At 57.5% G+C, this 21,793-nt stretch overlaps 1 protein-coding gene across 3 annotated transcripts; it reads right to left on the minus strand.

Moving 5' to 3' along the window:
* Positions 1-682: 682 nt before the first annotated feature.
* Positions 683-21,139, minus strand: NADK (NAD kinase). 3 transcript variants are annotated; one of them, XM_068538701.1, is made up of 12 exons: positions 20,991-21,139; positions 12,118-12,339; positions 10,358-10,441; positions 6,567-6,696; positions 6,156-6,264; positions 5,979-6,064; positions 4,740-4,842; positions 4,225-4,379; positions 3,955-4,054; positions 3,715-3,884; positions 2,998-3,080; positions 683-2,455 (listed from the first exon to the last, which is right to left on the minus strand). In XM_068538701.1, exons 1-12 carry the CDS (start codon positions 21,137-21,139, stop codon positions 2,275-2,277), a joined length of 1,572 nt encoding a protein of 523 aa, XP_068394802.1. In that variant the 3' UTR covers positions 683-2,274. The 3 variants fall into 3 exon arrangements, with proteins under 3 accessions (XP_068394802.1, XP_068394804.1, XP_068394803.1); XM_068538703.1 differs by having other exon boundaries at positions 4,252-4,379; positions 20,991-21,072; XM_068538702.1 differs by having other exon boundaries at positions 3,715-3,872; positions 20,991-21,072.
* Positions 21,140-21,793: the final 654 nt, after the last annotated feature.

A 21,793-nucleotide genomic window follows, 5' to 3' on the forward strand; every position in this document is an offset into this window, starting at 1 on the left:
AGTTCGGAGAGCCTCGGGCCCCAGCAGCGCCCCCGCCCTGCCCTGCCCCGCCCGTGCAACTGACCGCGGCCGCAGCCACCTCCCAGCAGACACACTGCCCACCCAGCCCCACAGCGGAGGGACAGCAGGTGCCTCCCAGCCGCCAAGACGCCCAGGCAGGAAGGGGCCGCGCCCACACGTGCGCCTAGATCCCGAAGGGCAGGGCGGGGGCCGCTCCGCTGCCCGGGGGGCGTCCACCGTGTCCGCCGCGGTGGCCTCGCAGCAGTGCTCTCAGGGGCGCTCGTCCCGTCTCTTGCCAGGCTCCGGCCCACAAGGCTGTGTCTGGCACGTGCTCTGGCTCCCGGCAGAGCCTGGCCCCACCTCTGCCCAGGCCTGGGAGGGAGGGAGGGAGGCCCAGAGCCAGAGCGGGCGGCAGGGGAGGAGGGAGGCAGGAGCTCCAGGCCGGGCCACGCGCCCCACCGGCCTCTGCAGGACCCGCTCCGAAGCCCGACCCCAGAGCACTCGGGACAGGACGTGACCAGGGCGGGGGGGGGGGGGGGGGGGGCTGCTGGAGCGCGACCCCCTACCCACGGGTGTGCCAAAGGCAGGCTCAGCGCATCTGGACTCCCCAAGCCCGGTCTACCCCCCTCAGCATCTTGGTGTTGGTTACAAAGAACCAAATAAAGTTGTCACTCGACCCAACTTTTTAAACAAGCCTGTTTATTGAAAGGATCTGAAAATAGTAATAAGGCTTTCAACATTTAACAAATTTTCAAGATATTAACAATATGAAACATTAAGAATTGACTTCAAAAACCCAAAGTTTCCTAGGTCATTCCCTGTCACGCTTCAGGGCTTGGTCTACACTGGCTCTGTTGTCTGAATGAGTAACCTGCGTTCTGAATGCCACTCTCTTCTGGACCTAAAGCTGGGAGTGTCACCCCCTCAGCCCATGGGAGACTGGGCGGGCCGCCCGCTGTGCCCGAGCTCGCGGGCAGAGGGTGGGAACCGACCTCCGTGCCCAGCACCGGCTGAGCTGCCCGGATGGGCACGTGGGGCGACAGCACTTGATACACACACATGGATGGCGGCCACGGTGCTCAGGCCGCAGGGCCCGCCCTGGAGACCCCGGATGCCTTTCCATCAGCCCGTGACCCTCCAAGCGGGCAAAGTACAGCGCCCCCCAGCCCCTGTCCCTCCCGAAGGGAGTCCAAGAAATGACAGGCCCCCATCCCTTCTGTTCTGGCCAATTTAACAGGAGAAAATGCAACTCAGAGAGAAATCAGTTACTCAAAAATAGGAAGCCCGTTAGGCGACAGTAAGCGGGGTCAGGGCCACACGCCCCCCGCGAGCCACAGCTCCCACCAGACTCCAGGCGGGCCCAGCCCCAGGCAGCCGGCGATGGAGGCGATGGAGGCGCGGGGGCTGGAACGACAAGCGTGCCCTCGAAGCCAGGCCCCCGGGGAGAAGCAAGAGCAGCAGCGACACCTTCCCAGCCCGCCGCACGCCAGGCGCTCTGAGCAAGAGTCGCCCAACTCTCTGGATGGTCACGCGGGCTGCACAGAATGGTCCCACTTCACAGCACAAACTCCCTTCCCGCCGAAATCTCAAAGTGTACACAACAAAATCTGTACGTAAGCACTTTCAGAAAGTTTAAAAGAATCTCTAAAAAGTAGACACAGGATTGAGAACACCTTCCAGGGTGGGGAGGTGCGTCCCTGCTTCCCGAGGAATGTGTGCGGTCTGAGCCCTCGCCCCGCCAGTGCCGGTCACCCTGCAGCGGGGGTCTCCTTGACCGGGGCCTGGGGACCCATCTGTCCTGGCAGCCAACCTGCTCTCAGCAGAAGCGTCCCCCCAAGTGGCTTCAGGGGAAGTCGTGGGAGCTGAAGGAAGATTTTTGGCCGTGAGACATTTATTTTCAAGACCATAGGATAGACCCATTCATTCTGATCCCCTCTGAATTTCAGTAGACTGATTTATGGAAGCTTCCTGACAAGGAATTACAAGGAACCCACCAGGCTCGGCCGTCCCTGCCTGGGGCCGGGCTCTGACCACACGCAGGGTGGGTGCGCCTGGGCTGACCTCAGGGCTCCCGGTCTGCTCACTTGTTTAGAAATGCAGGAAAGTCAGATTTAAAACGTTAAAAACAGCTGATCTGGTCGACAAAAGGCAGACTGCAGGCCCTTCCTCTGGCCAGACAAGTGGCGCGGCACCTGCCACTGGCGCTGGGCCCGTGACGCTCACGGCGCGCGTTCCGGTCCGCCCGTCCCGAGCGCAGATGGCAGGACCGTAGGCCTAGCTCCCCGCCCGCCCCGCCCCAGCCTCCTCGTCCGCGTCCTCCTCGTCCTCTGGGAAGTGGGCTTGCTTCTTCCGCACGTTCCAGTGCAGGCACTGGGCCAGGCTCTCAAACCAGTCGCTCACAGGGTCGCGGACACAGATGGAGGGGAGCGGGTAGCGAGAGGTAGTGATGCTGATGCTGAAGCAGGAGAGATGCAACGTGGCCCCTCCTAGAGCCGCCGAGCACCCGGCCCGTCCCCCCAGAGCAAGACCCCTCCCCCCCAGAGCAAGACCCCTCCCCCCAGAGCAAGACCCCTCCCCCCCAGAGCAAGACCCCTCCCCCCAGAGCAAGACCCCTCCCCCCAGAGCAAGACCCCTCCCTGGTCCGGCCGGGGACCGTCTCAGCTCTGCTCACGCCACCTGCTGCAAAGCCTGGCCCCAGGTCCTACGGTGCCCTGGGGGCCTGGGCACCTTGTCGCTTTCCGGTCTGGTCCTGAGAACAGCCAGGAACTGGGGGCTCAGTGGTGCTCTTGTGCCCCCCAGGACAGAACCAGGGACCCCCTCGACGCACCCAGGTCCACAGAGGGACCCCAAGGAGCAGGGTGGCGGAAGGATAAGCGGTGGGAACGGCTGGCAGGGCGCCGTCACCCCAGGCACAGATCCGTGACACGATCTCTCGAGAACCAGGGACGGGCCCTCAGCCCACCTGCCCCACCCGCTGCAGCCCCGTGGCCCACACACCTGTCTCCGTGGCGGACCTCCTGTCTCTTTCGTCCATCGAAGGACACCCACACAGTGTTCCTTGCTTCCGGTGACAGCATGATCTGACGGGTCAAGCAGGACAGGTGTGGGCTACCTGAGCGCAGCTGAGCGCCGTGGACCCTACCCCAGGGGGACAGCACTGGCCAGGAGGAACCTCACGGGCACCCCCAACGCCCACCACGTGCCAAGGTCAGTTCCAGGCTGTGAAAACATTAACTTGCGTTGTGCTGACCCCAGCCCCAGGGGCCTGGCTCTAGCACCGCCACCCACCCCCCCAGCTCTCTGCGTCTAGCAGACGCAGCCCCACCCACCAGGGCTCACACCAGGGACTCACTGGTCCGGGGGTGGCCTGCAGTGGGGGGCAAGGGGCAGGGAAGAAGAGTGGATGTGGAAGGGCGGCAGGGCCAGTCAGACGCCAGGACGTGCCGTGGGGGACACGCCGGGCAGCGGCCGTTCCTCACCTGCTGGCCCCCATCCCCTCCAGCAAGGACTGTCCCCACCCACTCAGGCTGAGGGCCCACCTGAAGGGCTGGCCTGGCTCTCAGCACCACCCCCACCAACCGGACCCCTGGGGGCGCAGGCCACACGACGGAGACCAGGAAGGACAAAGCCCCTCCAGCACCCAGCAAGGCGGGAGGTCAGCGCCGCAGGCCCCGCACTGGCTCCAACCGACAAGGGCGGGGGGTGGGCTCCGACCTTCAGCTCGACCCCCGCAGGAACCACGATGGGCCGGAAGGATAGCGAGTGGGGGCAGATGGGCGTGATCATGATGGCCGGCACGTTGGGGTGGATCATGGAGGCCCCGGCGGCGGCTGCGTACGCCGTGCTGCCCGTTGGGGTGGAGACGATCACGCCTGCGGGACAGGCTGAGGGTCACGGTCAAGCGCCCGCCCCCACCCCGCGTGCAGCCCCCAGGCAGGCCTGACGCCCACCTACCGTCGCCCTGCACCGTGGTGATGAGGTGCCCATCCAGGTAGACGTCCACGTTGGACAGGTATGAGGATGGGCCTCTGTCGATCACCACCTCGTTTAAGACCTGGGGGTGAGGCCACCGCAAGCTGAGGGGGCCGGGCAGCACCGAGCTGCTCCTGGGCTCCCTGGAAGGTCCCGAGGACAGGGCTGGGGGTTGTCCAGCCCAAAGCCACCACCCTGTACCCCCTGCCCGAGGGCGAGGCCCTGAGCCCTGTGGGGGACAGGCCCACAGACCTGGTACTGCATGACCTGCTTCCCAACCTCTGCGTCCAGGGCCGCGGCCAGCACCCCGTTCTCGCTGATTCCGTTGGGGACGGCCACCTTCTTCCCTCGGAGCTCCTTCACGACCCTGACCTTCAGCCGGCTCCGGAGAACAACAGCTGCGTTCCCTGGGGGCCAGCAGGGGTCACACCCAGGGAGGTCAGCAGGGATGGGGGTAGTGGTACTGCAGGAAAAGAGACCCTCCCATCGACCAGGGACCCCCCCTTTCTTCTCCCAAATGGAGGGCAACACCCTGTGCTTCTGTGAAAATCAATTCACTGCTACTCGACACGTATGGTAGCCTAAACCCGTGATCAGCTCAAACTTCTCACTGTTAAGAAAAAATGTCTGACTCGTTCAAAATTTAGAATTCTCTGAATCCCGAAACACTCAAGTGGTGCTCTTTGCCTTGTTAAAGAAGCCCCCAAATCACATAAGACGATCCCACGTGCAGAACTGCTTGTGAGTTCTGGAACATTCTGACTCACCCTGTATCACCTGAGTAACTTGGGACTGAAAGTTCTCGAAGTTGAAGGGGGTCAGGAAGCCCAGGGAGCCCAGGTGGAACGCCATGACCGGAGGCACGCTGCCCTGTGAGCCAACGAGGCAGGTCACTCAGCTGGCCAGCCCACTCGAAAGCCACCCGAGCCATCCCCAGCCCGGAGGGACCGCACCCCAACCACCCCCGGGAGGGGCGGGCACGGGAGTGCAGGGTCGGTGCCTGGTGTGCTCGGCGGGGCTGCCGTGCTGCAGTGGGGCAGGGCTACTCGGGGTGACCGCTCATGGCCCGCGAGGAGTCAGGGAGGCCAGGGGAAGAGCGGTGTGGGCCGCTGATGAGAAACGGAGGCGGCGGGACAGACCAGCCCACCGGCCACGGGAGGCAGGAAGGAGCGCTGGGGGCAGGACGCGGGGCCCTGTCACACGGAGACCACGCCCAGCAGGCGGGAGGGCGGGGAGACCTCGACAGACCCGCTGGAGAGGAGTGCGGGCAGCCGGGGGCAGAGGGCCTAGGATGGGCCTCGGGGACCCTAACAGGGCTGCACTGCAGCCCCCGAGCACCGCTTCCGCTGAGGAAGGAGGAGCGGGCGGGTGAGGAGGGGCTCCCACAGTGGGAGGTGAGGAAGAAGGGGCAGCTCTGCGGAGGCGGAACAGCCCCAGGACCCTCGCCCTCATCCTCTGCCGGCCACGAACGCTGCGGCCTTCCAGCCTCAGTGGGTTCACACCGTCTGATGTGAGGCCCCAGGCCCCACTGGGCCCTATCCTCCTTCCCTGCTGGCTGCCCTGCCCACTTCCAGGCCGCTCTCTGGAGGCCACACCTGACCTTCTAACACACCTCGGCCGGGTCCCTCCAGGGGCCCTGCCTTGAGGAGTGTGAGGGTGGGCTCCCGGGCAGACCCTGGTGGTCTGGAGCCTCCACGGTGCTCCCCCGATCCCCCGGACACTTGGCCTGCAGCCACTGCTCTCACCTGCCCCAGACGTTCGTCCACCAACTCGGCCCCATATGCCGGCTCCTCCGGGGGATGCCCCGCCCCAGCCCCGCGTGCCAGCCCCGCCCTCAGGCCCCCCTCTCCGGTGCACCGTCTGCACCAGCGCCTCGAGGTGCGTGGAAACGCCTGGCCTGTCACAGTGTCTAGCACCAGACGGCAGATGCGGCATTTGGTATCGTTTGCAAACTTGCTCTGTCGCGCCTCCCCTCGCCGTCCCCAGGCGGCATGCGGGGGCCTCACCTGGAAGAGCGACGAGGCGTAGAGCAGGGTCCCGTCTCCTCCCAGGCAAACGATGAGATCAATCTGGTTGGAGATGTCATCGTAATCTAGAACACACGGCGGACACAGAGGAGCCGTCAAGCACCCCCGAGGCTGCCGGGCACGGCCGCCTGCGCGAGGCCCCACGGGACAACTCGCCTTCTCTGAAGGTGCAGAACTTCCTCTTCACTGGCCCAAAGCGGTCATCGCTCACGATGGCGGGGTCTTCCAGAACCTTCTTCTCCACGTACACGATCATGTTGTTCTCCTAGAAGGGACATGGGTGAGTCAGCCCTGCCGGTAAGAGCCAGGTCAGGGCGGGCCGGTCTTCACGAAGCCTCCTTCCTGCCTTGCTGGGCCCTGTACGATGCTGGGTGGGGGGTGGGCGGCGGCAGCTCTGTCTCGGGGGCAAAGTGCAACCGTTTTTTCACTCCACACGCTGCTGAGCTGCTGGAGGCTCGGTGACGCTGGGTTACAGAGCCTCCTGACTTGAGCAGCCCCAGGATCAGAGCCCTGGAACCCCGGGCGGGAGCCGGCTCTGACCCCAACCCCGCGGTCGCCCCTGCTCACCTCCATCAGGTACACGCAGAGCTCCTTGAAGGGCTGGAGCAGGCTGGCGTCCCGGATCTTCTTGATGACGAGGACGCTCTTTGGGGACTTGCTCCATGTCAGCCGCTGGCTGGCAGGGTCCTGGATGTGCCTTTGAGGGGAGACGCGCGTTCGCACTGGCCCTGGCCCGTCCCCGGGGTGTGTCTCCTGCACCAGCGCGGCCGGTCCCTGAGCTGGGGCGGGGGCTTGGCGCTCTCAGAGCAGTGTCCTCCCTCTGGCTGCCCGACTGCACCCCTGCCCGTGGCTCCTTTGGAACAAGGCTCACTCGGGGACCTGCCGCAGAGGAAACCCCACGCGCACCCGGGCCCGCCGATGGGGACTCTGTCCCGGGGGACCCGGGCCTCCTGCTGGCTCGTAAGGGGGGCACGGCCCCACGTCCACACCACTGTGTGAGCAACTCAGGTGACCGTTAACTTTCACAGTTCAAAGCCACCCGGTTTTAAAGTCAATGGCAGGATTTGGGGCAGTGAGACTGCTCTGGAGATTTCAACGGTGGGCACGTGTCGTCGCACGTCTGTCCAAAGCACAGGACGCACCGCACGGAGGGACCCTGGTGTCAACTAGGGACTGTGGGTGACACGATGTGTCAGTACAGGTTCATCATGTGTAACAAACGCACCCTCTGCGAGGATGTCGATGAGGGGCTGGCTCGGGGGGCGGGGGGGGGCATGAGAAATCTCTGTACCTTCTCCTCACTGCTGGGAACCTAAACCTGCTCAAATAATAAAAGCAAAAACCAAAAAAAGTCAGCTGGGCCTGCCTGCCAACGACAGCCCTGCAAGTCCTGTGGCGCTCGGCCTTGGCCCCCTAGCGCTGGAGGGCTGGCACGGTCCGCGGGCAGCAGGTCCTCCCGGAGGGGCGGGGGTCCCGAGGCCGAGCCCCGCCAGGACTCCGACCGCTGTGGGCGCCCGGTAGGCACCCGCCCGGCCTGGCAGCACACCCCTCCGCCTGTTGGGAAACAGTCCTGAAGGCTGCAGGCAACGACTTCCCTTCTGACGCAAGTTCCCCGGTCAAGACACCTGCTCCAGGTCATGCCTTGTGGCCGCGGCCTCCCTGAAAACCTGACGACTCCACCAGCAACTCTCCAAACCGTGACGTGAACCATTAAAAGAGCAGTGGGTCCCTGGCCCCAGGCTGTGACTGCCTGACCATCACTCACCCTTTCCAGGCGTTTCTGCGAGGGCAGGGGTCACTCATGACCTCCTCTGCCAGAGTCTCCACCAGCCCGGGTCACACACGCGGCTCAGCGGAGGGCAGTGCTCGGCGCCCAGCATCTCGGTCACGCTTGACTAACAGCAGGGGTGCCACGCAAACCAGCACCCCACCAGACTCCCCAAATGTGCAACTGCACCAGAACCCTGCTTGCTGTACCCTCAAAACTGAAAGCAAAACACACTGTAACTTGTTAAAGGCTGTATACAACAGCAAGTCAAGAGAACTTCCTAAAATGAAAAATCAAACCCAACAAACTGTACTTGCTCTTCTTGACTGTTCACACCGTCCTCGTCTAATCGCCTTTAACAGCAAAGAGACCAGACCTCAGACGCCTGCTCTTCACAGGCTGGCCGCCAAGCTCTGCCGTCCTGGGTGGTCAGGATGGGCCCCGTTCAGCCCCGTCCAGCCGCAGACAACAGCGCTGGGCTGCGGAACCGGCTTGGCCCGTGGGAGGGGCCCGCAGGCGGAGGGGCGGGCACTCGCGGGGCCTCTCGTCACTCCACCTGGCCCCGGGCCTGGAGGGAGGGCAGGTGGGTCGGCGGGAGTCCGCCTGGCCGCCGAGGTGGATGACAAAGCACCCCCGCCACTGACCAGGTGGGCCGGACGCACGGCCCTTCAAGACCCGAGACTCAGCCGCGCCCAGCCAGAGCCACCGCAGCGCCACCGGCTCGTCTCGGGTACCAACTGGTCACTTCCTGTTGGATCACTGCACAGAGCGGTGCCGGCCCCTCCCTGGCACAGAGGCTCTGGGGGCTGGACGGGAGGCAGGGATGCCTGACGGCTCAGCGGGGGACCCAGCTGAGCCCTGTCTCAAAAGCCAAAGGCGTCAGATGTTGGCAATTCCACATGTTTCAACATAATAGAAAACACACATTCATGGTGAGGTCTGAGAGAATAAAGTAGGAAGTAAATCTCTTGCAGTCAACTCCTCTACAGTATGTTCCTTTTCAGCATCAGGGGAAAGTCAGGTTAGCACACAATCCCTGCCCCACCAGCCACGGTGTTGGGAGGGCCAGGGACAAGATGGGGAAGTGGAGTCCTGTCCTCCCAGGGCAGGCAGCCCACAGGACTGTGCCGGGCGCAGGGCCTCGGAGACGCTTCTGGAGCACCTGCCGCTCCGCTTGGAGCACCCCTCCCCACGATCCCACCTGACCTCGGGGAGCAGCTCAGATGCCATCCCGAGACCCCACCCGAGGTTCACGAGGCCAAAACACACACACACCTGTGACATGGGCTGGGCTGGGAGCAGGTGACAGCCAATCAAGGCTGGATGGCCAGAGGCCACCCAGGGCGGCGCTTATGCTGAGCTGTGAGTGACGAGGAGGGAGCGGCACTGCCAAGACCAGGGAGGGCAGGGAGGGGCCCCCGGGCAGCGGTGAAAGGTCAAGGCAGGGCAGTCTGGGGCAGTGCACGCAGCAGGGCGTGGGGCACCCGGGGGGCTGGTTACCAGTGTGGATGCTGAGCGGAGTGCAAACGTGGGGCACCCGTCCGCCTCCCGCAGCAGCGACTAGAGAGCCAGGGCAGCACCTGGACGGTAGAGGCACTGACACCAGTTACCCCTGTGCCCAGGCCGCCCTTGGGTCACCAGGGTCCACACAGCACAGCAGCTCCCGGGGGCCCAGCACCGTCCGCCCACTGGGCCAGCGCTGAGAACGGGCAGACGGCTGCAGGGAGCAAGGCCCCCCAGACGGTGAGTCGCAGAAGCCCACCTGGGCCCTTGGTCTGAGCCCCGCAGAAGGTGAACCCTCCATGGCTCCCCAGAAGGAGGGGGCACAGACGGCCCACTTGGTGGTGAGCCCACCGCCAGGAACAATGGCAGTGCCGGCCTGGAATTCTGCTGTTTCAACACAAAGCTCTTGTGGCCACGAAGCCATTTGAGTGTTTTCTCCCCTGAGACACAAACGACACAGGGCAAAGGAGCAAAGCTTTCCCCTCTTTGGAACCCTCCAGCACCTGGAGGAGGTGCTGGACGGGTAGAGAAGGGAGCTGGGTTCAAGTGTCCAGTGAAATAACCCGAACTGCTTCACTTCTAAACAGTTTCTCAGCCAGCACCGCACGGCCAGGGGCCCCCAAGCTGCACTGCCCTCAGGCTGTCGCTAAAATACAGAGCTTACGTAGAAAAAAGAAAAGGAAAAAAAAAAAAAAAAAAAAATGTGCCCGCAAGGCAGGTTATCTCTCAAACAAGTAAACTCGGCTTCTCAAAAATGCCAATTGACATCTCTGCATTTCAATAATAATTAAGAGAAACATATTTGACACAACAAATGCATTAGCATGAAATACATTATTTTTCTCTCCTAGAGTTTTTCCTGTAAAAAACAAATTAACTCTAAATATGAGTCGAGGCCCCTCTGACCCACTGCGCCCAAGGAGCAGGCTGCACTCACTCTCTCGCCCCGAGCGAGTTGGAGACAGCGCCGTGTGGCCTCCTGGGGCCTCAGAAGCCGCCAGACACACTCACTGCCCCCCGAGCCAGAACCTCCCACAGTCCAGTGGCCCCTGGACAACAGCCCAGTGGAGCAGCCCAGAAGACTCACATGATGGTCTGGGGGTTCTGCAGCACGCAGGCCTTTGGTCCAAAAGTGGTCACTGGGCATGGCCCGTGTAGCGAGCGGGTCCTCCTGTGGGGAGAGGCACAGGGCAGGGGCCGTCAGTCGGCTGAAAGACACACACGTGTAGACAAAGCACAGAATGTGTTAGACTCTCCAAAATATTTTTAATCCAAATGACGTAAACTCCGTCATCTGCCCAGCACCCATGTGACAGTCCTGGAAGACCCTGCCCTGATCCCCAGAGCTCTGGCTGGAGGACTACACGCTGTCCGTGCAGTCGTTAGAGGGGGCACACTTAGAAATACTCCTTAGAACAAGGACCCCAAACCAGTGCAGGTGCCCAGGCCCCACCCCAGAACAAGGGGATTCAACCCAGGGGAAGGGCCTGGGAATCTGAATTCTTGTCTGGGTAAGTCTATTTGAAGACAAGCTTTTGGGTCTATGCTTGGGAATCAAGACTTCAGCAACTATCCCCAAGTCATCCAGATTAAGATTCTAACAAAAATACTCATTCTGAGTTGTGCTGTCAATAAAAACTGATAGCACTTGAGTGACCCAACATTTCCAGTAACTGAAAGGTGACTCACAGGGCAGTGTGGCCAGCACACGTCCTGGGGACAACACCACCAGGTGGCCCTCCCTGTCCTCTCCTCAGGGTCCAGCGCCAGCCCTTGGGAGCCACGTGGACGCCCCACGGTGACATGTGGATGTGTCCACCGTCATGCAGAGTGCCAGCTCCAGTGGCATCATGGTCCCTTTCTTTTTTGTTCTTTTCTGGCCGCACCGCGTGGCTTGCAGGATCTTAGTTCCCCGACCAGGGATTGAACCCGCACCCCCTGCAGTGCAAGTGCGGAGTCTTAAGCACTGGACCACCAGGGAAGTCCCCTCATGGTCCCTTTCTGCACCAAAACTACTGGCACAAAGATAGCCAAACACAGATGGCAAACTTGCTTTTGTCTCTGACTGCCCATCTCATGGTTCAAAGAACTCTCCGAATCCCAATGCAGACAAAAGAGATTTTCTACTGTGTCGTGAAGGGCAGCCTAGCCCAGGAGAGCCCGAGTCCGGTCAAGGGTTCCCTCCCTGGCTCTTGAGAACGTGCAGGGAACGGCTGCGAGCCACGGCTGGGGCCTCTGGGGACTAAAAGATTTTGGGAAATGCAGTTTAGACCAGGCTTTTCTAAGTCAGTGTTCCACTCAAACTTGACAGCGGCTGTGGCTGCACGTCCCCAACCCCCCTCCTGGAGACACCCACACGCGGAGGCCACCTTTGACCTGCTACCCCCACACCAGGTTCAACGCCCTTTCGGGCGCGACACCCCACAGAGCCAGCAGCCAAGGCCGCCCGCCCGGGGACGCACCCCCTGCGGTGCCAGGGACACCAACACGGGAGGACAACACGACTCTGCACGGAAGCTTCTGCTGGGAGCTGGCTGCCCGCTGCCCACTGGGCCCCCTGCATCTGCGGCAGTGCCGGCTCGGGCAGCTCCTCCCAAAACCCCGGGTGGCGTTCATGGCTAAGGCCGGCACTGCCGCAGCCCTCCCGGCACCCCGACGCCTGTGCCAGAGCCGGTGCTGCAGCGGGCGGCCCCGGTGACGCTGACGGCACATGGGCCCCACCCACGCGCCTCCACCTTGCGCAGTGTGTGGGCACGGGGGGGGGGGGCCCTCTGGGAGCTGTGGCAGCGAGCGCGCCCACCCCTCACGTGTCTGAGCGCCCACGCAGGCCCAGAGGAAGCCTGGTACCTGAACTCGCGGGTGCTGGCCACGGCGGGCGCGGCCGACAGGCTGCGGGACTTGGCGCGGCCCCGGATGGGGTGGCCCAGGCCCCAGTCCTCGTCCCCGTGGCACGCGGAGCAGCGGTAGGAGGCCGCCTCTGCACGCAGCTCCTCACTCCCGTGGACTTTTTCTTGTTCCATTTCTGTAGTTGATGGACGAGGAGGACTTCGGCCCGAAAACCCCAGATGCCTTGATTTAATAAAATACAGTAAACATCTGTGCACAAAACAACGTATACACACACCTACACCCGCCCTATCAGGGGAAAAATGACTGATGTCCAACTTACCAAAGGACTTGGCAAATAGTCTATTTCCACCCCAAAGATATTTAAGAACTCGGGAATCTACCTGTGGTTTTTAGTGAATCCAGAAGAGCTAGGGGTCTACCAAGCTGGGGTGTGGCCATGTGCCAGGGGGTGCACACTTTCATGAGAGAGCAATCACCATCGTGCAGTCTTAAATGCCTCTCGGCCCAGAAAATCTGGATACATATACTTGATAAGACCACCATCAGGCACACACTGAACTCCATGTCCTGCAAACAGCCTGCGCTTTAATCCAGTGCCAATGAAACACTGGCCAAAACCGACGTACTTGGTCCTCAAAGAAAAGTTCAACTTCTAAATACTAGTAAAGATAGACACTCTCATCTTCTAACCACAACACAGTAAAACAGGAAAAGATGGAAGCAGAAACAAAACAACAGTCCTCCAACCACTGGGGAATGTTTGAATTTTCTCCTAACCAACTGAGGGCGCAAAACAGGTATCAAAACCACCGTGACGGTGCATCGAAAAGGTAAGCATGAACCCAAAGTCCATGCCCCCCGTTGAGCTGTGCTGAAATCCTTGAGAATTAGGAGTCATGAGCTAAGGCCTAAGTCAATGAAGCTAAAAAAGGAATAAAACAAGCCTAAGAGGGGCTTCCCTGGTGGCGCAGTGGTTGAGAATCTGCCTGCCAATGCAGGGGACACGGGTTCGAGCCCTGGTCTGGGAGGATCCCACAGGCCGCAGAGCAACTGGGCCCGTGAGCCACAACTACTGAGCCTGCGCGTCTGGAGCCTGTGCTCCGCAACGAGAGAGGCTGCGACAGTGAGAGGCCCGCGCACCGCGATGGAGAGTGGCCCCCGCTTGCCGCAACTAGAGAAAGCCCTCGCACAGAAACGAAGACCCAACACAGCCAGAACTAATAAAATAAAAAAGTAAAAAGAAGCGTAAAGGAAGATGAGTCGCTCTCTGATTTAAGACTCTACAGCTATGCCAATCAAAAGACTGTGTTGCTGGCGCAGGCAGACACAGGCCAACAGAACAAGGACACTCAACTGATTTCTGACAAGCGCACACAAGCAATTCAATGAAGGAAAGAGAATCTTTTCAGCAGATGGTGCTGGAGCCATTCTACATCCACAGACAAGAAAGTAAACCTCAGCCTAACCTTCACACCTGAAACAAAAATTAACTCAAAATGGATCAAAATGGATTACGTTAAATATAAAACATAAACTATAGAACTTTTATAATAAAACACAGGAGAGGGAATTCCCTGGTGGTCCAGTGGTTAGGAGTCCGCACTTTCACTGCCAAGGGCAGCGGTTCGCTCCCTGGTTGGGGAACTAAGGTCCCGCAAGCTGTGCGGCGTGGCCAAAAATAAATAAATAAGTAAAACACAGGAGAAAGTCTTGGGGACCTAGGGCGAAAGAGAATTTTTTTTGTACATGATATAAAAAGCACAGTTCATAAAAAATAAAAAAACCTGATAAACTGGGCTTTATTAAAATTAGAAACTTGCTCTGTGGAAGGCCCTGTTAAGAGGGTATAAAAAACAAACAAGCTACAGATGGGGAGAAAATATTTTCAAACTAGATATCCAACAGAGGATTCGTATCTATAAAATATAAAGAAATCTCAAAATGTCTGGTAAAAAACCAGATAATCCGATTAGAAAATGGGCAAAAGAGAGGAACGGACCACAGGGGATGCGCCCGGGGTAAATAAGCACGTGAAAAGACGCTCCACATCATGAGCACTTAGGAATTAAATCAAAACCACAATGAGACGTCACTGCACACCAATCAGAAAGGCTAAATATAACTCAAAGCCGGAGAGGTTGCAGAGAGACGCCCACTCACACGTCGCTGTGGGAACACGAAAGGTTCAGATACGCTGGAAAAGTCTGACACTTTCTTATAAAAACTAAATATGCAGCCCAGCAACTGCACCTGGGCATTTATCCCAGAGAAATACCTGATGTTCACATACAACCTGCACATGAACGTTCACAGCAGCTTTTTCTGAGACAGCCAAACACTGCAGACAGCCCAAGTGTCCCCCAGCTGGTGAGCAGACCCAGCAATCAGAGGGAGCAGACACTGACACTGACACTGCAACAGGCTGGGTGACCCCAGGGCCCTCTGTGGGGCGAAGAAGGACAATCTCATATGGCCACATGATAAACGTTCCTATTTACGCAACTTTCTTTCTTTTTTTTGTTTTTGGCCACATCGCGCAGCATGCGGGGTCTTAGTTCCCAGACCGGGATCTTAGTCCCCCTGCAGTGGAAGTGCGGAGTCCTAACCACTGGACTGCCAGGGAAGTCCCTTCCACAACTTTCTTGAAGTGACAAAATGATGGCACCGTGAACAGATCACTGGTTGCCAGGGAGTGCAAGGAGGCCTGGTGGGGCCCCCTGGCGTGACGGTCAGCTCTGAGTCTGCACTGGCGGTGGTGGTTATGCAAACGTACACACAGGGGAAAACTGGTGAAAGCTGAGTAAGGGGTGTAATGCAGGTAACAGTGTTTACATTATTGTGCTGTTGATGAGGGGATAACACTGGGAAGCAGGGGGAAGGGTGCAGAAGTTTCTCTGTACTATTTTTTACAACTTTCTGTGAGTCTATAGTTATTTCAGAGCAAACAGTTAATAAAAAGGGATAAACCAATCAAAACCACAAAAGGCAAATGTATTCAAAAACTATTACAAATTATCTAGGAGCTGTTAATATTTATTTACAAAGAGTAGTTTGATGACTAAGTAATTAACTTATAATCATATTGGGACTTCCCTGGTGGCGCAGTGGTTAAGAATCCACCTGCCAGTGCAGGGGACACGGGTTCGAGCCCTGGTCTGGGAAGATCCCACATGCCGCGGAGCAACTAAGCCCTTACGCCACAACTACTGAGCCTGCGCTCTAGAGCCTACGAGCCACAACTACTGAAGCCCGTGCTCCACAACAAGAGAAGCCATCGCAATGAGAAGCCCGCGCACCGCAACGAAGAGTAGCCCCCGCTCGCCGCAACTAGAGAAAAGCCCGCGCGCAGCAACGAAGACCCAATGCAGCCGAGAATAAATAAAATAAAATAAATTTTAAAAAAAATAATCATATTAAATATGAAAACCAGCTTTTAAAATTTATATCCACAGTGTATTTTGTGACAATGGCGAATCATGACTCACATTTAATCCAAGTTTATTTGCTATTTTAACATTTTAAAAGGATGAAATTTTAACTCCATCCAAGCTCACTGAAGTTCCTGACAGCACAAATCTAATTTTTAAAAAACTTCTGCATTGGGAAGTTTTAATAGGAAAAACGTGTTGGAGCATAATAACAAAGTATGCAGACATAAAGTAGTTCCCAAAGAGGTGGGGATGCCAGCCAGTAGAAGTCGCGCATACGAATATAAACACAATAACGTGATGTCCGCTGCAAGCCCTCGACACGCGCCTGTTGAAGTAATGACAAAGCAAAGCTTACCACTCATCAACACGGAGAGGCACCTATTACACTGCCCTCCTCCCGCCAGTAAGTGATGTCCGTGCCGGCAAGGACATGACAGAACTGGGCGCACACACTGGCAGAGCCCGGCCGCGCGAGGAGGAGAATCAGGGACCCGAGGGGGCCCCAGGGTGGCGGGGCCGACGAGGAACACAGGCCTGTGCCGCTCTGGGCTCCTGGCTCTGCCGCACACAGCCCCCGGGGCACCTCTTCACCAACTGTCTGCACACGCATCTGCCCGTTCCCACGCAACGAACTCGGAGCTGTGCCGTCACGGGTCAGGAGGCGAGCCGGCAGCACCAACCCCAGACCGCCCCGTGCCGGGGCCAGGCCCGCAGAGAAGCCCGACCTGAGGGCGAAGCGGAGCAGGGCCCTATGGTCCTCCCCCCACCGTGTCCTCAGCCCGCCTTCTGTCTGTGGAAAACCTTGAGCCAAAGAATAGGTTTAATCAGAGAAGAGAGAAAATACAGAACAGAGGAAAACAGTCAAAGGAGACCAAATAATAATAGGGCAGTCATTAGGCAAAGTCAAGGACCTCTGTTCCCCCTTAAGGGCCATAGGTAATATTCGGAGCCCTCCCCTGGGAGCCGTCTTGTAGACACTGAAACCCCACCAGGTGGAAGAAGTGAACTATATGAGGACCAGGCTGTAGCCAAGACATAAGCTGCCACAGAGAACTGGCCTCAAGGAAATGGCAACAAACCGACCCTGGCACTGAAGAGTAACTCTACCTAAAACATCGAGATGACGCTGGTCAGACCACCGATGACCAGCTTCAAGATGACCGTCAGAGCTGACTGCATTGTTTCTGCATGTAGCCCCCTCCCTCTGTCTATAAAAGCTCTTGCCGGCTGTGGGGGTGGGGGGTCGGCCTTTGGACAGGCAACCTTTCCTTTTCTACCAACACCTGTCTCTCGAGAACTGGCTTTCCAGCGGCGAGCAGCCAGACCTGGATTCGGTAAGAGATTTTGGCGCCCGACGGTGGGGCTGTGCTCTCGCAGCGTCTGCCTTCCCTGGGCCTCCCTGAGTAGAGCCACCGGCTACGGCAAACACGCCGGGATAAGCCGCATAAGCCGCGACGAGCCAGCTGCTTGTGGCTAGCCAGCCCCCAGGGGGATTTTAGGGGACGTTCCCAGCAGCTGCCGAAACCATTTGTTTCGGGAATCCTCCCAGTTTCTCCCATGCTCGGCACTGGCTGCCAACTTTCGCTTTTGGTTGGTGGAAATGAAACGTGAGTTTGGGACGAGCTCACCAGCTCCAAGGCCGGGTAAGTCCACCGGTGTGCACCCGGGCAACCTTCCCATTTGTGGGCGCTAAGTGCTATTTGGGCATTTTTGCCAATTGGTTCTGATGTCTGTCTACCATTGAGGGAGGACCGTTTGTGTTGGGGAAGTGTTTGTTTGGGATTCCATACTGGTCATCCTTTGAAGAGGATTTGCGACAGATCTGTCTTTTGGTGTGTGAGCATGTATCCCATCTATGTGATTGGTATCTTTGATGTCTTACGCCAAATGGGAAATTCAGGCTCAATTCATTAAAAACAATTTTTTATCTATGAAATTATGACAAAGAAAAAGAAAGATGATTTTTTCTAACCAACGTATGGCAACAGTATTCTTTAGACCCCAAAGAAAACTGGTTAAGATGAAACTTTTGAAATTCCCAAACTGATTCTTTTGCATATGCAGTTAGAGAAAGCTAGCTTGATAAAATACTGTTTTCAGAATTCTGACCCTGAGAGACCAAAAATATGCCTAGGAAAAAACTTGAAGTTAACTCTTTTGTGTCCTTGAAATACAAACACAGCCCACTTTGCCAGAGACTTCAGCCTTGGGTTAATTAGTAAAACTTCAAGACAAAAAAAAAGGAGGGGGATAAAAAAGCCTTTTAAAATTGAGTGTGTAAATTTGACTATTAGGACTGTTATTCATAAACTGGTAAGTTTAATTGCGATGCCTAATTCATGAAATGTAAAAAGATGAAACAATGAGATCTCTGTCTGGATGTATGTATGTCTCAATATGTGTCTTTGTCTTTGGTTAATTTGCGAAGAGCTCTATTTAATTGGCTTAAAAAGAAAAAGTAAGCACTTACAAATCAAACAAATCTCAATTTACCTACTTCCTGACTTCTTGCCAAGACTAAGAGGAAAACTAAAGATGTCTGGGTTTCTTAAACACACATCTTGTACCACATTAAAGAGAAATTGTGCTATGAAAAAGTGTATGTTTTTAGAGGTTATGGAATATGTTCTTAAGTTTGCCCATCAGAAAATACTGATATAACAAACAGCTCAATTACCTGTTTCTTGGTTTTGTTAAGCTTTTCAAGGGTTAAAAACTGTAATGTGTAAAAATGATAAGGGAAGCATTTCAGTGTGTAAAGCAAGTAGGATATGTGTTGTCGGAGAAGAAAAGTATAAAGAACGGAGATATTTTCGTTGAGGAAAAATGACGACAATAATTTTGTCTTACAGTTGGTTGGATGGGAAAAAAAGGACAAATTTGTATGGATCCAAAAAGTGATAAAATGTTTGTGAGAAAGTAACTTTGAGAAAAGAATTTTGTATGTTGTTAGGATTAAGATTAGACTAAATTTAATTAAGTACATGAATTCTGTTATTAACAGTAAACTGCTACAAGACTAAATTTTGTTTTCTCTCTCTGTTAAGAGAAAAATATTTTTTCTAAACTGATTAGGATTATTTGGTATGTTAAATTATATGGAAAACATTTGATAACTTTCAGACCTTACTGTTGAACTGAGTAAAAAATTTAAAAATTCTGATGGAAAGCTATGTTTTGTTTCTAACCATACTTTTGACCCCGATGTTCAGGATGGTAAAAATTGTCCAGTGAAGTTGTCACAGAGTATAACTACTCATGATGTGTATGCTGGCTCTAAGTTTACTGCTTAAAGCACATGTACAATGTTTGTGTGAGAACTGGGTATAAATGATAAGATGTATGGCCTATAAAGCGTTTCCCGATTAACATACTTCTGAGCCTGTTCATGATATCTGATTCGTTTTCCCCCACTGTGGACAACTAGGCAAATATATAAACAAAAAGAGGCCTAGCACCGAGGGACATGAATGGACCCAGAGCAGGCAACTGATCCACTCTGGCTACGTTGGAAAAATATATTGACTATCAATGCTTTCTATGGAAAGAGTTACAATTAAAAGGGGAAAATGATGGAGGAAATTTTCACATACTGAGGTATGGGGAAGTCCTTCTGGCTTACACAGGATTTCATTTGAACTTTAGGCTAACCAAAACAGCCTGTTTATGGCCTATTAAACATACACTGTACATCTGCTTTAACCATTAAGAAACAATACATTCAGAGAATAATACGAAGATGCATTTTGATTATTATCTTCATTGTAAAATGTCTACCAATTTTCAAATGCTTGTCCAGGTACTATGACAAAATCATCAAGGAGAGAGGTAATGTTCTCATAATACAAAATACTGATGCTAAGCACAGAGCTTGAAGTTATTTCCAATTCTGTGTCCATTCCCCAAATTAGGCAGGACTATGCCCCACTTCAGCAAGAAGTAGCCAAGAGGGGTCATCGCCCCATTCCCTCAAACACTTGGGGAAAACTGAAACAGAAATGGAACTAAACCCGAGCTCCCCTGCCAAGTTGATGACTAACCTCTCTACCCCAAACCTTATTCCCCTTCCTGTTCCGTACCCGTCCCTCCCCAAGACTGAGGAGTACCAAAGGAAAGGGGGATTGAAACGGAGCAGGATGCTATGGTCCTTTCCCAACCCCCTGCCCCGCCCCGCCCCTCCCCTCTGTGTCCTCAGCCTGCCTTTTGTCTGCGGAAAACCTTGAGCCAAAGAATAGGTTTAATCAGAGAAGAGAGAAAATACAGAAACAGAGGAAAACAGTCAAAGGAGACCAAATAATAATAGGGCAGTCATTAAGCAAAGTCAAGGACCTCTGTTCCCCCTTAAGGGCCATAGGTAATATTCGGAGCCCTCCCCTGGGAGCCGTCTTGTAGACACTGAAACCCCACCAGGTGGAAGAAGTGAACTAGATGAGGACCAGGCACTGGCCTCAAGGAAATGGAAACAAACCGACCCTAGAACTGAAGAGTAACTCCACCTAAAACAATCGAGATGATGCTGGTCAGGCCACCGATGACCAGCTTCAAGATGACCGTCAGAGCTGACTGCATTGTTTCTGCATGTAGCCCCCTCCCTCTGTCTATAAAAGCTCTTGCCCCCTTTTTGGGGGGGGGGAGGAGGGCCCTTGGACAGGCATCCGCCCTCCCCGGCCCCCCCACTTTGCTGGCCTCCGAAATAAAGCAAACTTTCCTTACCTACCAACATCTGTCTCTCGAGAATTGGCTTTCGAGCGGCAAGCAGCCGGACCTGGGTTCGGTAACAAGGGCAGCACCCCCGGTAAAGAACCGCCCGCCCCTTCGTCCTGCGGGTTACCGGGGCCTCCTCTCCAGCGCCCAGCGATCGCCCGGGGCGCCGCCGCCGAGCCCACCCCACGCCCACCTGCACGGCAGGCCCGGGAGCACCTGAAGCCCGGGGCCGGCGTCCGCGCTACCGCACCTGCCTGTCCGGGTCCGCGGGTCCCCGCGGCGGAGCAAAGGTCACGGCCGGAGCCGAGCGCGCCGTCCAGCAGGAAGTGAGGACCACCCGGCTCAGGCCCCGCACCCGGCGGCGAGGCGGCCCCCACGAGGACCAGAGCGCGCCAGACGGGGAGGCAGTGACCAGGGGTTCCGGGGTCGTCGGGTGGGCGCTGGGCTCGGAGCGCAAACGCGCCTTCCGAGGATAAATAACGCGACGCGGACCCCTAACTGACCGCTCCGCGTGAGGGCCGGACCAGCCAAGCCGCCCCACAGCGCGGACGCGGGGGGCGAGGTCCGGCCGCCCGGACACCTGCGCGGGCGCCCGGGGCAGGGGGCGGCCGGCCGGTGCCTCCCCCCTCCACACCCCGCGGTAGGCAGGGCAGCCCCCGTCCCCGCGACCCCAGCCCCGCCCCCACGACCCCACGACCGCGGGCGGCGGGCCGGGCCGAGGGGCCGCGCACTCACCGTTCGCTCGCCGGGCTGAGCCCGCGGGTCCCGCCGCCCCGCCGCCGCTCGCCGTCGCTAGCCGGTCCCCGGCGCCGCGGCCGCCCCCTGCCCCATGGCCGCCCCCTGCCCCACGGCCAACCGGCCCGCGGCACCGGCCCGCCTAGCATCAATGCCGCCACGCCGCCAGTGCGCACGCGCGCCCCCGCCTGCCGCGCGCATGCGCCTCCGGCGCCATACGCAAGCGCTCCGCGTCCGCCCCGCCCCGCGCGCTTGGGGCGGCCCGCACGGACGCCGGGCCGGGGCTAGGGGCGGGGCTGGGGGCGGAGTGGAGGCATGGGGGGTGGGGCGCGGGGGCAAGGACGGGTGCCGGGCTGGGGGCCGCCGGGTGGGGAGGGGCGTCGGCCCCAGCAGGACCCCTGTTTCCCACTCACCACGCTGTGTCCCAAGCACGTTCGCTGGACCCGGGCCCCGCCCCCATCCGCCATCGCCCCTCCATCCTGCGGGTCAGGTTGGCTGGCAGCAGCCGTCGCCAGTGGTGACACCGTCCCCCGCGGCCTCCGTAACTACCAGGGTGTGGCTCTGCTTAGACGGAAAGTGTTTTCGGAATCAAAACTCGGTGTGAGCAGCTGCGACAGAACTGCGGCGACCCTCGGCTGCCGGCACAGCTGGAGGGAGCGGCCTGGCCCCGGCCCGGCCCCGGCCCTCGTGGGTCTCGCCCACCCCAAGCAGCCCGGCGGGTCCTCGCACGCCACCTGGACCTGAGGGGCCCTGGGCCGGGCGTCTCAAGTGGGGCCCCTCGAGGGTGACTTGCCAACACTGTT

Source organism: Eschrichtius robustus, chromosome 3 (assembly GCF_028021215.1).
Source record: "Eschrichtius robustus isolate mEscRob2 chromosome 3, mEscRob2.pri, whole genome shotgun sequence".
NCBI lineage: Eukaryota > Metazoa > Chordata > Mammalia > Artiodactyla > Eschrichtiidae > Eschrichtius > Eschrichtius robustus.

Bases quoted from the DNA above. Each gene is read 5' to 3' on its own strand.
- NADK (XM_068538701.1), bottom strand. From the start codon at position 21,139: ATGCTAGGCGGGCCGGTGCCGCGGGCCGGTTGGCCGTGGGGCAGGGGG. The intron at 6,265-6,566 runs GTGAGCAGGGGC...TGTCCCTTCTAG, and splicing joins TCTGCGTGTACCTGATGGAG to GAGAACAACATGATCGTGTA. The intron at 3,081-3,714 runs GTCGGAGCCCAC...TTGACCCGTCAG, and splicing joins CTGCGGGGGTCGAGCTGAAG to ATCATGCTGTCACCGGAAGC.